Source organism: Erpetoichthys calabaricus, chromosome 5 (genome assembly GCF_900747795.2).
Source record: "Erpetoichthys calabaricus chromosome 5, fErpCal1.3, whole genome shotgun sequence".
NCBI classification, from domain to species: Eukaryota; Metazoa; Chordata; class Cladistia; order Polypteriformes; family Polypteridae; genus Erpetoichthys; species Erpetoichthys calabaricus.
In genome coordinates, this window is record NC_041398.2 from 101,485,817 (window position 1) to 101,501,738 (window position 15,922).

The following is a 15,922-nucleotide window of genomic DNA, read 5'->3' on the forward strand; positions in this document are numbered from 1 at the left end:
ATCTTTACATATATATATATATATATATATATATATATATATGGAAGACAAGGTCTGTGATACGGTTTGCATATTTGCAGCTGGAGATCCACAAAGGGAGAAAAAATGAATCACGTATCATAAAGTAGTTTTTATTCCTGAGCTTTCAACCCCTGCCAGGGGTCTTCATCAGAGGATAATGCTTAGAGTTACAAGAATCAAAGGCAATATATAGCAAAACATTACGTGGGGGGGTGGCTAAGTCAGTGTGATGGGGGGGGGGCGGGGTATTGGGTGTACAGTTTATTTATTATGAACATGTTCTTCTTAAGTTTGCATATGCTGGATTTATGTCCAAGTGTCTGTTGATGTCGTTCTCATTTGATAGCCAAGATTCAGCCAGCTCTCTGCCACTTTTAGTACTGGCCTTAAATTTTACTTGTAGATTGTCCCAGTTAAATGTATGTCCTGTTGATTTAGTATGCGTGTAGATCAATGAAAGTGAGTCCTTTCATTTGACTGCGTTGCGATGTTCCTGTATACGTGTTGCGATTCTTTTTGAAGTTTGTCCTATGTATACCGCTGAGCAAGAACTGCATGGAATGCATGTTTCTGCTATCGATTTCTTGTTTTTGGCATTAAAGAGGACCGTGTGCAGATTGTTTGTGGGTTTGTGTGCTATTCTGACGCCTGACTTGGCCAGGATGCGCGCTGTACCTTCAGACACCTTGTGGTGATAAGGGAGTGAGTGCCAGGTGGGCACAAAACAAGAAATCGATAGCAGAAACACGAAACGCAGTTTACAGCATTCCATGCAGTTCTTGCTCAGCGGTATACATAGGACAAACTTCAAAAAGAATCGCAACACGTATACAGGAACATCGCAACGCCATCAGAAGAAAGGACTCACTTTCATTGATCTACACGCATACTAAATCAACAGGGCATACATTTAACTGGGACAGTGTACAAGTAAAATTTAAGGCCAGTACTAAAAGTGGCAGAGAGCTGGCTGAATCTTGGCTATCAAATGAGAACGCCATCAACAGACACTTGGACATAAATCCAGCATATGCAAACTTAAGAAGAACATGTTCATAATAAATAAACTGTACACCCAATACCCCGCACCCCATCATACTGACTTAGCCATCCCCTACCCCCCCCACGTAATGTTTTGCTATATATTGCCTTTGATTCTTGAAAGTCTAAGCATTATCATCTGATAAAGACCCCTGGCAGGGGTTGAAAGCTCAGGAATAAAAACTACTTTATGATACGTGATTCATTTCTCCTCCCTTTGTGGATCTCCAGCTGCAAATATATATATATATATATTTGGAACTGACTACAACAGAATCGTTCAAATCTTATAATGAATATGGATGGATGTTTGTGGGCTGGGCTTTATATTGCCATGTCTCCTAAGATTCACCAAATTTCTAAAATTTAAACATTTAAACAGAAAATTTCTTTAGTTATACCAGGGGCTGCAAAAGCACTCTGAAGTACTTTAATAAATGCACAAGCTATTTCATGGGAAAAGAATGTACAAACACTGACAGGTTCTACATTCCCATAAGCCTCATTCACCACTCTTGGGTGCAGGGGATAGTCTCCTTTACACTAACACTATGACCCAGAGAGGTATTCTAATTTGCTAGCCTCTTATTTTTTTTTCTCCAAAATTTCTTGTAGCCCCCTTTGAGATTTTCCTGTTACTTGATTCATGTTCCATATGTGGAGCATACACCAATGGGTTCCAAAAGCCTCTGCCAACATTATGGTCAGATAAGACTACTTACAGAAGTCATCAAGTATTTGTGCCTAGGTGTTGTTGAAACACTTTAGCTGTCTTGATATACTTGATCACACATTAGAAAGTTTACTCTGATAAGGGAAAGTATGTAGACAAATTCCAAAGAATTGCACAAAAATAAGTGTAAGAGCACATCCTAAAACAGTGCTCAAAAATAAAACTAAAAAAGGTTATAAAACAATTAGCACTGCACTCATTTTTTAATGTCTTTCATTTGTATAAATCCCAATAAATCTATCACTTTTAAAAACAACAGCATATAAGTTACACCTCCTTTAGCATTTCTGCTTGTAATAATAAAAAAACAACATCTGTCTGCCTTATTCTGGCTCCTGGCAGTTTAGTAGTACAGAAGGATAGCAGAAATACAGTATAATTTGGCTGTCTGTGGCAATGCATTGTATCTGCCTCCATCTATGGTGTCCTTCCAATTACAGGATCACAATCATGAATTTTTGGGAGTTAGTAGCCCATTTTCAATATACCCATGACACTGTGCCAGAATTACCAGAACACTTGCTGGTCTTGATCTATTTCCATTGATGCATTTAGCGCCAACAACCATTTAAAGCAATTTAAATGTCCTTTAAGTTGTCTGCATGTTTTAAATAGCACTGTCTGCACTTAAGATGCTGTCACTAAGAAATATTTTACCCTGGAAGTTAGAGATGAACTAAAAGTTGTTACCTCATGTGTAAGCGCAGCACCTAATAATAACATTAAAATGTACTCCTTAAATGTCTTTAGAATAAATCTCAATGCATTACACCATACAGCAAATACTCCTATTGCAATCTTGTGTGATAAAGGACTGGTTTAAGGATGCAGACTATCCTATAGACTAAAAGCAAAAATGCCCATTTTTATGGAATTACTGTACTTCAGCTTTGGACTTTTCTAGCTCATCTTGATATGTCTTCACTTGTGCCTTCGACTCCTCCAATAGCTTTTGTAAATCATTTTCTACCGTGCAATCTTCCTGTTAAACAAAAATATCAGTAAAGTATATTACCTTATAGAAAGACAAGTAATGGATCAACTTTTAAAACACACACAAAAAACCATCATTCATGTTACAAACTTGGTGATAAACAATGCTGGACAGGCACCAATCAACCGAACCCACATGTTTTTGTGATGTGGGAGGGAAATAAAAACAGCAAAAGAGATATAACACAGAAGGGCCTCAGCCATTTCATACATTCTCTATTCTCCACTATTTCTGGTAAACACAACAGAACCATTAGCACTGGCACCAATAGATTCTGGAACAATTTCAATCCATAGGTCATAAGGCTACTAAACACCACTCATGCAGACAACTGCTTGATACTTCTTGTAGGTACATATCAGCTGATACTGCATTTATTGTATGACTACCTGTGCCACCCTACTTCATTTGGGAAATTTTGTAAGACAATGGGCAACAGTTATAGTGCAGAAGGTTCACTGGATGTATCAGAATTACAATGTTAACTAGCTAAGCAGTTTTCTGTATACAATATTTGTAGTTTTTTTGTTTTTTAACCAAGGGATAATATAATTGGCAGGCAGTGTGTTGCAGAGGTTAAGACTTTGGAGCTTGGACTTCATAACCTGAAGTTGTGGGGTCAAGGTCTGCTAATGAGACTGTGAGACCATGAGCATATTATTTACCTGCCTTTGGTCTGGAGAAAAATAAAATGTAATCAGTTAGATGTCAAATGTTGTAAGTCACCTTGGTTAAATAGTGTTATTAGTTCACTGGAGATGCTTACTTACTCTTGAACATACTATAACACAACCCCAAAATCAAAGAGCAAGGTCGGTTTTCAGCACCACAACTGGGGGCTTGAGGTAGCCTGAGAAGAATGGATCACCAAGTTGAGAATCAGTATGCATAGAGGGCTGGTAGTTAAAAATAAAAACAGTGCTTGCTAACCATTGAGGTTTGCATCTCCCTTGAGCTTCGCCCAAACTTTTCCTTTCCATTTCACAATGTGATCATGTCTCTTTTTTTTTCCTGTCCAAGACACAAACTGTCTTCTGTCATCTGACCACCCTATTGGTTCCTGTTGCTATTTGCATGGCCTATCAATTTGCATGGATACAGTGTCTGCTGCATCCTTCTTTTGCATAAATCACACTCTCAGTGTATAAACCTTTTCACGTCCTAGTGAGCTGAATGACTTTTGGCCTGTTGCTCTGACATCACATGTGATGAAGACCATGGAGAGGCTGCTGCTTCACCACCTTAGGCCACAGGTTCAACACGCCCTTGACCCTCTGCAGTTTGCATATCAGGAGAAGGTGGGAGCGGAGGATGCCATCATCTATATGCTACACCGATCCCTCTCCCACTTAGACAGAGGCAGTGGTGCTGTAAGAATTATGTTTCTAGACTTCTCTAGCGCCTTCAACACAATCCAACCTCTGCTCCTTAGGGGCAAGCTGACAGAGATGGGAGTAGATTCATACCTAGTGGCATGGATCGTGGACTATCTTAAAGACAGTCCTCAGTATGTGCGTCTTGGGAACTGCACGTCTGACATTGTGGTCAGCAACACAGGAGCGCCACAAGGGACTGTACTTTCTCCGGTCCTGTTCAGCCTATATACATCGGACTTCCAATACAACTTGGAGTCCTGCCACATGCAAACGTTTGCTGATGACACTGCTATCGTTGGCTGCATCAGGAATGGGCTGGAGGAGGAGTATAGGGACCTAATCAATGACTTTGTTAAATGGTGTGACTCAAACCACCTACAACTGAACACCAGCAAAACCAAGGAGCTGGTGGTGGATTTTAGGAGGCCCAGACCCCTCATGGACCCTGTGATCATCAAAGGTGACTGTGTGCAGATGGTGCAGACCTATAAATATCTGGGAGTGCAGCTGGATGATAAATTAGACTGGACTGCCAATACTGATGCGCTGTGCAAGAACGGACAGAGCCGGTTATACTACCTTAGAAGGCTGGCGTCCTTCAACATCTGCAATAAGATGCTGCAGATGTTCTATCAGACAGTTGTGGCGAGCACCCTCTTCTACGCGGTGGTGTGCTGGGGAGGCAGCATTAAGAAGAAAGACGCCTCACACCTGGACAAACTGGTGAGGAAGGCAGGCTCTATTGTTGGCATGGACCTGGACAGTTTAACATTTGTGGCATAGCGAAGGGCGCTCAGCAGGCTCCTATCAATTATGGAGAATCCACTGCATCCACTAAATAGTATCATCTCCAGACAGAGGAGCAGCTTCAGCGACAGACTGCTGTCACTGTCCTGCTCCACTGACAGATTGAGGAGATCGTTCCTCCCCCAAACTATGCGACTCTTCAATTCCACCCAGGGGGGTAAACGTTAACATTTAACATTATACAAAGTTATTGTCTGTTTTTCACCTGCATTATTATTATTATCAATCTTTAATTTAATATTATTTATTGTATCAGTATACTGCTGCTGGATAATGTGAATTTCCCATTGGGATTAATAAAGTATCTATCTATCTATCTATCTTACTATAATAGTAATAAATATCAACAAATTAAAAATTTATTAACAAATAAAAAAACACTTATCAGCTAATTTTCTGTAATGTGACCATATTTCAATAAAGTCAGTCAAGGCATTTACTTTTTCTGTTGTATAGGGGTTAACCCCTAAGAATCAATATATCAAAATATCCTATCTTAGAGGATACCTACTGCCCTAGATGTCCCATCCTGCCAAATTTTAACTTTTTAACTAAATGGGAAATAGTGTTGTTTTAATGAGTGAATCAGTGCGTGAATGAATCAGTCAACTTTGCATTATTATAATTATAATGTAAATATTATATTAATTGTCTGGGTTTATATTTATGGTGTCTTGTTTGTACTGTACTACAGTGGCTAATCCATGAGAGCGACACAACTAAGAATATCACTGCTCTATGTACATATGACAATTAATTAATATGAACATGATAGTGAGTAAATATATGAGCTAATTACATGAAGTACTTTCTAAATGAAACTGATCCCAAAAGAAACTAATTTACATCAAACAAAAACAGAGTAGTGGTGTCCGTTTTGCTTTTTGTTAATATGAAATGCTTCAGCTGCATTCACACTATTGTCATATAGTGACTTTTATGAGAGACTGTATACTTTAAATTTCCTGCTATTTACCTTTTTGTTATCTTCCCCTTGCTTGGAGTGCATAATCCCATCTAAATCAAGAGACAAACTGTCATCTTTTGTTTTGCCTCTGAGCAACATGTTAAAAGGTGCCCTGGCTTTAATATGTCCTTGACCGGTACTAGTAGATATCAACACATCTTCTGGATATTGCTCATTTTTATTATTGGTTACATCCATTAATTTACAATCTAATTCATTTTCAGTCTGGATTTGTTCCACAGTCTTTTCCTTAACAGATTTCTGAACAAAGTCTAAGTGGTGAAATTGGCTCAGCAGTTTTTCAGGTACATTGGCTAATTTGTCGGATTTCACATTTTGCAGGCTTATTGCCTCATCCATCATTTTCTCCTTGCAGGTTTTCCCTGCAAGAATTCTCTCCCTCAGTTCCCTGTTTTCAACCCAGAGGCATTTAATTATGTCTTCATATTGTTGCAGCCTTCCATTATGCTCTGAAGCCAGCAACCCAGCATCCTCTTCTCCTGTAAGTGATCTCACTATAGTTTGATCACTTCCATCCAAAATATCAGAAAGAGTTTCATTGTATATTTTGTCTGTCCTGAATTTCAGGATGCCGACATCACTATCATTACTTTTGATCTTGTTTTTCATCCAGCGTTCCATTGTTACTTTAGAAGTCAAGTCACCTGGGGACAACCAAATAAACTTTGCACCATCTTCATCCAAACCTAAAACATTTGTCCCTTCACTATCAACATATTTAATTTCCTTAGAAGGTTCTTGAGAGTCTCTTTTTACTGTTTCACAAACTCTGGACTCTGCTCTCTCCATGTCTTGCTGCTCTAATACTGCTACCGATGTAACCATATCTAAAGTTGTTACCATGGTGTTTTTTTGAATGTTTTCTTTAGTTCTTTTATTTAAAAGACTCTCCCCATTAGATGTTTCTTTCAAATAGTTCTCAAATTCAATACCCCTCTTAGCAAACTCAACAACCTTCTGTTGCTGTGTTGCCATAGCTTGGGAACTGCCCGTTGTCGCAGCTAGCCCTTGAAAGTTCTTCTGGTGGTTATGATCATGAACACTAGGCATCTGGTTTAGAATGTCAGCAAGTGATGTGGAATCTTCTTCTGTTGCACCCACAAGTGAATCCTCCTGGCTTTGCCTTTTGAGTTTGCACACATTCTTTTGAGATTTACGATGTTCATCCTCTGGAAGCTTCCCATCCATCTCACTCTGCTGCTCCAAAGATAACCCTGACATCTCATTAACTTTGTCTTTTAGATTTGAGATAGTGCAGTTATGCTCAATACTTCCTATTTCCCATTTCATAATTTTTTGCGTATACTCTGCATTTTCTGTTTGTAGGGATATCTCCTGACATCTCTCGCTCACTTGTTTTTCAAGCATGGCGATGAAGTTAGCACAATCTACAGTCTTATCTTGCAGGTGAGAAATGGCCTGTGAGCAGAGAGAGTTTTCACATTTCAAATGGACCTTGTTGTGGTGACATTGCAGAAGCTCATCTTGTAGATAACTAAGCTTTTCTGACCATGCCTTTAAGTATTCCTTCAGGTCAGTGGACAACATGCAGTAATCTTTTACTTGCTGTTGTAGCTCTGAAATTGAATGGGCTTCCTCACACTGTGGGCTACATTGCAAGTTCTCTGTAATCCCTTCATGTGAATCTGTAGTTTCCTCTGTGCTCTGCTTCAAGTCTTCCCTGAGGTCATCAATCAAAGATGAAAGAGATTTTACTTGTTGTTGCAGCTCTGAGTTTGTGCAAACATGCATCTCAGCCTCTTTCTCAAGCCTACATAGACGCTCCTGCATCTGAATATTTTCTTCTTGAACTGTAACCACTTGACGTTGATAACAGTCTTCTAGTTGACTAATATGGTCTAAAAGATCCTCATTCCTTTTACTCAAAACATAATTTTCTTGCCTCAAATTACTTTTTAATCCCTCCAAATTAAACTCCTTTTCCCATGTTATAGCGTCTAATTCTTGGATACTCAAGCGCACTTGATTTGCCATCAGTTCATACTTTTCTTCCATGACTTGATTGTCTCCCAATAATTTCAGTTTATCACTTTCACTCTGAAGATTATTCAAAGTTGCTTCAAGATTCAGCAAAGTTTGTTTAAAGGTATCGAGCTGACTTAAGGGTGACTCATGTCTACTGAGATTCTGTGTCTCAGTAATATCTTCTGTGATTACCTGATTATTGTCCACATTTTTAAAGTTTGCATCTATTTTGTTGACTAGAGAAAGTATTTTGGTCTCTGAGCTCTGATTCTTGTGTATACCAAGCTCCAGAAGGTCAGCTTGTGACTGCAATACTACAGCTGGAGGAGTACTGTCTTTAAGCTCGTGACCTGGTTCTTCTTGGCAGACATTATTTAGGCACACCTCTGAATGTGGTGAAAGATCACTTTCAACTGGTGTTCTAAGTAGTAATGAGAGCTCTGCTTGAGTTTTTGGTCTTCTCAAAATATCCTTGACCTTTAGAAAACAAAAAATGAAAACAAAAGTAATTATTCCATGTCCACATTTTCATTTTGTAATATAATGTAGGTATTCAAGAATATTCTAAAATACAATAAAAATGGATTTTAACATATTACGGATGTTATAAGTAACATATGGGGCATGATGGTGGATAGATTAGGTGAGCACTACATCCCCTAGGATCTGAGATCAGTGTTTGATTCCTGCATGTGCTTGTTTTCCATCTGTATGTGCAGTATATATGTGTTTGTGGGTTTTCATCTGGGTACTTTTTGTTCCACATCTCCAAAGACATGCAGGTTAGCTTTACTGGTGGCTCTAAACTGGCCCTGTATATCTAGGCTTGTGTTCATGTGTCTGCCTTACAATAGGCTGCTGCACTGTTTGGGGTTGTTTCCCACTGTGCTTCCAGTACTGGCAGAGCCCTTCCATGACCCTAAAATGGATCAAGTGGATTTGAGAGTATATGTGTATTACAAGTAGCATAATTGTAGTACTAGGGTGTTGTACCGTGTTAGCCATTATGAATGTAGAGAAAAGCCAAGCAAAATGACACCTTTTATTGGCTAACTAAAAAGATTACAATATGCAAGCTTTCGAGGCAACTCAGGCCCCTTCTTCAGGCAAGATGTAATCTTGATGATTAAAACATTTGATGATTACATCTTGCCTGAAGAAGGGGCCTGAGTTGCCTCGAAAGCTTGCATATTGTAATCTTTTTAGTTAGCCAATAAAAGGTGTCATTTTGCTTGGCTTTTCTCTAAGTAGCATAATAAAACTACAATTTGGATGATAGACAACGTCTTAGTATGTCAGAGTGTAAATGAAAAGATGTTCCCCCATACAGAAACGAGACAGGTCCTATATTCAATTAAACTGAAACAAACCTGTACAACCTACCGTACAAGTGTCAATAATCCTGCCTACAATTCCAAGTCATTAGCCACGTCTCCTATGAACAAGATATTTATTAAATTTGACATTGAAAGTCTCAGAATGACTACTGAGCTTTAGAAATTGAGAATTTACACAGTAAGGCATGTCTTTTTTCATTGTGTTAAATAATGTGCTGTAATAAAGTTTTATGACCGTCTCAGCTATGGACCTTGGCGATTGCCTATTGGGATGGTCAAACATCAACAATGACATTTTGTTTTTAACTATTTTAAGCAGTAAAGTACAATGTGAACAATACATTTCATTATTTTTGTGTTATATAAAAGAAGAGAGCTACAAATTGTTGTAGATAATGATTTGTATAATATGTGCTTGTGGCCAGTATCTCAGGATCCTTGTCTAACTAAGAGTATGCTTTGTTCAGAGCAGCAATGGCACTTTTAACTAAGAGTGCTCAAACTAAATAACAAATATTGGGACCATCAATCACCTTTAGTTACTCAGGCTGTGTCTAGTTTTGACTATTAACCATTGGACATGCAAACAACTCCCAGATCTGTACAATTATGATAACATTTGAAAATGCAGTATTTGAATACTTTACAACATTTCATTTACCTATTCAATGTATACTATGGCTACAAAAACCAATAACCAGCTTGACGCAGTCAAAGCTAGGGTATTATTAATGATCGATATGCTAGAAAGTTTTTTCTTCATAAAACATTCCTGTTTCTTCAACTAAACATACTCTGAACATTGTTTATTTCACAAAACTAAACAGTAAGCCCAAGAACAGGATCATTAAGGCAGTTTGAAGCAGGTTTAATTCTATGGGGCAGCAGCGTGCTAAATAGTGCACTACATTAATAAGGGTGAAAAAACGCAGGAGGTAAGTGACGACATTATTAATTATTTGGTTGAGCAAAATTAACATCCCTTGACTACATTTTTACATTAAACAAGACCCAAAATGGTTTTAATAATTAATCATTTTGAAACAGCTAGAAGAAGTCTTGTGCACACTTAATGAAAAGTTTTTATGGGTAACCCAATTTATAATGTTATATATTTCAAATACATGGATGTGGTGTAAAGAAGAAGGAAGCAGTTGCTTTAAAATGTGAAAAGGGACAGCAGTGTGACTTTGTTTCTTGAAAGTGTGTAAAAGTGAAGGCAGATGCTGTTGAAGTAAGTGAACAAATAGATATCAACAGGGCTTGCCCAACGTGGTCATGCAGAGATAGCTTTAGCAATGTGAGCCCTGCCCTTGCTGTTTTAATTTGTTCACAACATATCTAATATAAAGGAGATAGTCACTCATTACTCATGCAGCACTCAAGTAATAAATGCTATAAGATTCTTACCCGAGAAATAGACATTAAAAATCCTGCTATAATCACACAAATGAAATGTATATAAAAATACATAAAGTATATTTAAATAATTTTCTTGAGGCAATATTGTGAAAACCCATGTGGTATAATTAACTTCAGCTTGAGTGCCTTTTTTATTATAAAGTTAATGCTTGTGGTGTGAGTGGCCCTAAGTCCTGCTTTTACACTGTAATATACAAAAGTTTGAAGTGTGCGTATAGTGATATTGTCATCTCCTGAAGGGTGAGTAGCATGTCCACCGTTGATACATCTGCAATGAAGTGTCCAAAAGAAAACTTTTCATTAATGGTTTTACAAAGAGTTTGCTATTTGGGTACCTCATAAGGCAATGAATGTGATTCCTCTTTAAAAGTTCCCACCATTCTAACACAAATGTTGACTGTGCTCTATCCTGTTCGCATTCATGGTGAATTTTTGAGGACCCCATCATGTCCCATTACACCAGCCTTATTTAGATTTCCATTATTACTCAATTAGGAAAACTGAAAACAAAAACGTGATTTTCAATTAATTTAGTGTGGGGACATGTGCACACGAACGACTATTGATTAATCAATATGCTATTAAAATTCCTAAGTAGTACTTCATGATAAAGGTAGAGAGTAGAGAACAAAGAGGGAGACCACAAATGACATAGAAGGAAGTAATGATTAATGACATTTGAAAAACAGCTTTTCAAAGGACTGGAAAAACAATGAGAAAGAAGTTTACCTGGAGAAATCTGAAGGCCTTAAAACAAAAAAAGAAAAAAAAGTATTTTTTTATAGTAGCAATATTTTTCCATAGTATCATTTTCTGAGCATTGAATAAGGTAGACTGTAGGAAAATGTAAAGACAAAATTGTTGGCTAGGTTTTAGGCTTGGAGATAATTGTGAGCCAAAGCAGCAATGCTTGCTAAGGTGCTTAGGGTATGATGAGCTAAAGTCACTTTTAGTAAACTGATTCTTGAGGCTGGTAGGACACTTGTGGTTAATAGTTTAATATTAATATTGTGGTTAATACTTGTGGCATGATAGAATCAAACAGACTAAGCGTATTGTCTGGGTCTCATATTCCCTTACTAAGAGGGCTCATCTCTCTCTCAACTCCCCAACTGCAAGGAATCCGAGTCTGACCATCTACTATGTTTCTGCTTTCTACTGACGTGTCTTATGCAACTTTTCAATTAATATTTATTGTTTTTTTTTTTGTTTTTTTTAAGCTTAAAACATATATTAAATTCAGTATTCGTCACTTTATTCAACTCTTCAGTTTACTTCCTGGACAGAGTTTAAGATCCCTAGTTTTTCTAACAGGCAAAAATAGGAACCATAGTACCCAGACAATTATTGATAAACATTTCTTTTTAATTTAAGGCCATTACTGAATGTAAGAGCCCAGGATTTGTTATCTGAGAAAAGTTCAGTGTGCAATTATATATATATATATATATCAAAGAAGCCAGGCACAAAGGCAAGACTTTTGTCAATTAATAAAAATATTTCACTGTACGTTATATTTCACATTTTCAATATTTTCTATTTACATTGATTAAGATCAGCAATATTTACAGGAATTAAAATTCTTACTAATTTTTTAAGCCTAAAATTAAACATGTATGTCACATTTTAGGCACATATATTATTTTTTTACCATACCTGCTCTAAATTACCACCTCGGACTGCCTGCATTGTTTGAACCAATGCAGAGGAGTTGTTGTCCAGTAAAGGGAAAATAGACCCATCAACTGAATCCACGCAAATGCATGAATGTTTGCTTTCATGCTGTGGCATTAAGTCTGAAGAAGGAAAATAGATATAAAAAAATGTAAATGTTAATAGGACACCCAATATATACAGAAAATAAGTTCAGTATTAATGAAATATGATTTATGAATTATCAAATAATAATAATAACAATAATAATAACAATATGCAACAAAGAAATTATCAATAGACATAGTGAGTTACAGGGACCAGATGCCGGGAATAGTGATATGGTAATCCATTGAACCATATGCATTAAGCAGGAAATCTGAGATATGTCTTTGGCAATTAAAAACTAGACAAACCAAATTAAATATATTAATGTTTTTTTTTTTTTTTTAATTTGCCTGACATTTTTATCCATGGTGACGATAATTGTTTATCATCTTTTTCTTAAACACCTGGTGCAAAAACATTTAAAATAACCAGTTTAAGGTCACTCAATGAGTCTGATAAAGGACTGGACCAACACTTTTCCCCACAATGCCTAGCTAAGCATATCTAATACTATTCAAACTTGATACGTTTCTTGTAAGAATAAGTATTAACTTAGCTAATTTAGTATTACTAGACTGCTAAAAGACGATACCTCATTTCATACATATCCATTTTCATGTACTTGAGCATTTATCGGAACAAAATGGCCACTTGGTTGAATTCCCAATAGTGTGAGATCGTTAGACACTTAGCGATAAATGATGTGTTTTTCAGCCAACACAATAGTAAACATTCCATGCCAAAGTAATAATCTGACTATAAAATAAAAATATTTTCTTTTTATATAAAATATTCCATTCTCCCTTTCCAGTTTTTAACTTATGACATTTTTTTGATCTGTTCTTTACATTTTTTTTTAATAATTGCAATTTATCTTCTAGATGATTGACAAGCTCTAAGTAACAGGTCAAAGTGATTTACATTCTTCTGGAAACGGCAGTTGCATAGTAAAATGAGGTTGTGTGTCATTATATGAATTCTGAAGATTAGCAGATTGATTTTCTGATGTTTGATGGTATAGCTCCTGGACCACGATCTGACTCAGTAAAAGGCTAAAATAGAACTGTCAAGATTAAATTAGTGGGAGCCTGCACACCTTTTATTTACCTCTCTTTGTATACCAGGTACTAATGAAGCACACGACACATGCAAAGACCCAACTGAGGCTGCTGTTGTACCACTGCAAGCTGTACAGTGCAACATTGTGTAAAGCAAGATATAACTGTAACAGATACATCTTGACAATTATAGTGACACATTATACAAAGCATGGACAACACTATAAACAAAGGAATATTGAGTAAACCATACAAATAGACATTAAAGACTGCGGAGTTGGAGGGTTCAAAAGTTAAACCAAAGCAAATGTGAAAAAGAAGTAAAATTCAAGGTATGAGTGTCATAAAGTCAATGTAGTGATAATGGATAGACATTGCTTCCCTGACTTGGAGTACATGACTGTGAAATGTGGACCTATCTATTTACCGCCGGAGTTCAATGTGGTAATGATCACCGTTGTTTAGATACCACCAGCTGTTAATGCTAACTTGGCTCTGAGACATTTATACAGCTCTATTAGCAGCCAACAGAGCCGTTACCCTGATGCAGTATTCATTATCGCAGGGGACTTTAATCACGTGGATTTAAAAGCAGTGTTCCCCAAACTCCACCAGCACGGAAAGTGTGCTACTAGAGGAGCCAACACACTTGACAAGGTCTACTCAAACATCAAGCAGGGCTACAGAGCTAAACAGCTTCCAAACCTGGCCCAGTCTGACCACGTCATTGCTGATGATTCCTGCATACACCCCTCTCCGCAAATCTGCTCTTACCACCACAAGACCCATCACAACCTGCCCTGATGACTCCTCTCTGCAGCTGCAGGACTGCTTCAACAGGACTAACTGGGACATTTTTGAAAATCCAGACCTGGAACTCTACACCGACAGTGTATTGTGTTACATCAAAACCTGCATTGACACTGTCACAGCGGAGAAACATATCCGTGTCTATCCAAACCTGAAGCCCTGAATGACAAGAGAGGTTCAGCGGCTGCTAAAGGAAAGGAACACTGCCTTTAGGTGCGGTGACAAGGATCTCTACAGCATAATACGGTCCTACCTGAACAGAGGCATCAGAAAGGCTAAGAGGGACTACAGGAGAAGGATTGAGGAGCACCTGGACAGTAATAACAGCAGGCAGGTTTGGCAGGGAGTCCAGCACTTCACCAACTACAGGACCAGTCATGGAGCTGCTGTAGGTGACACCTCAATGGCAGAGGAGCTGAACCACTTCTTTGCTCACTTTGATTTGGAACCACCAGAGGCAGCCATTACACACACAGCAGAAGCTCACAACAACATCACCCCCTCCCTTAGGTTGGAGGAACACGAGGTGAGACGTTCACTCCAGGCTGTCAATCCTAGGAAGGCAGCAGGTCCCGACGGTGTCCCTGGATGTGTGTTGAGGAGGTGTGCAGAGCAGCTGGCTGGGGTCTTTACAAAGATTTTTAATCTGTCACTGTCTCAGGCCTCAGTTCCTCCCTGTCTGAAATCCTCCATCTTACTCACTTTACCAAAAAAAATCACCCATAACCTGCCTGAATGACTATTGGGCCAGTAGCGCGTACCCCGGTGTTGAAGTGTTTTGAGAGACTGGTCCAGAGTCATATCATGTACTTCATCCCTACCACCTTTGATGCACACCAGTTTGCTTACAGGGCTAACAGGTCTACTGAGGACACTGTTGCTGCTGCTCTACATGCTACCCTATTATCCCATCTAGAGCACCAGGGGAGCTACGCACGTCTCCTCTTTATTGATTTTAGCTCTGCTTTTAACATCATCCTCCCTTACTGATTGGTGTGCAAGCTGCTAGCCCTGGGACTCCCGTTTCCCACCTGTATATGGATTAAAGACTTCCTGACAGACCGTACACAAAGGGTTAGGATGGGCCCTCACATCTCCTCGGCCATCAGCATCAGCACCAGCTCTCCTCAGGGCTGTGTGCTGAGCCCCCTGCTCTTCATGCTGTACACACATGACTGCGCCCCCGCCCACCACAGCAACACCATCGTCAAGTTTGCAGACGACACCACTGTGGTGGGGACTCATCTCTGAGGAGGATGAGTCCGTCTACAGGGTCAAAGTGGAACGGCTGACAGCGTGGTGCACTGACGACAACCTGCTCCTGAACACAATTAAGACCAAGGAGCTCATTGTGGACTTGAGGAAAAACAAAATGGGCAACAAACCACTCTACATCGGAGGGGACTATGTGGAAAGGGTGTTAGACTTCCGCTTCCTGGGAGTCCACATCATGGAAGACCTGTCCTGGGGTGTGAACACAGCTGAGCTGGCGAAGAAGGCTCAGCAGAGACTTTATTTCCTGAGAGTCCTCAGGAAAAATAACATCCCCCAAAAACTGCTGGTGTCCTTTTGGCACTGCTCTATTGAG

General features: G+C 38.6%; 1 protein-coding gene across 3 annotated transcripts in view; it reads right to left on the reverse strand.

The window, feature by feature from the left end:
- Positions 1-15,922, reverse strand: part of LOC114651839 (centrosome-associated protein CEP250-like) — a 106,411-nt gene that overhangs the window by 49,883 nt on the left and 40,606 nt on the right. For all 3 annotated transcript variants that reach the window (XM_051928204.1, XM_051928203.1, XM_028801845.2), the window contains exons 9-11: positions 12,362-12,501; positions 5,949-8,423; positions 2,679-2,777 (exon numbers count right to left, since the gene is read on the reverse strand). In XM_051928204.1, coding sequence (XP_051784164.1) covers positions 2,679-2,777; positions 5,949-8,423; positions 12,362-12,501 — 2,714 coding nt within the window. The remainder of the gene's footprint in view (positions 1-2,678; positions 2,778-5,948; positions 8,424-12,361; positions 12,502-15,922) is intronic.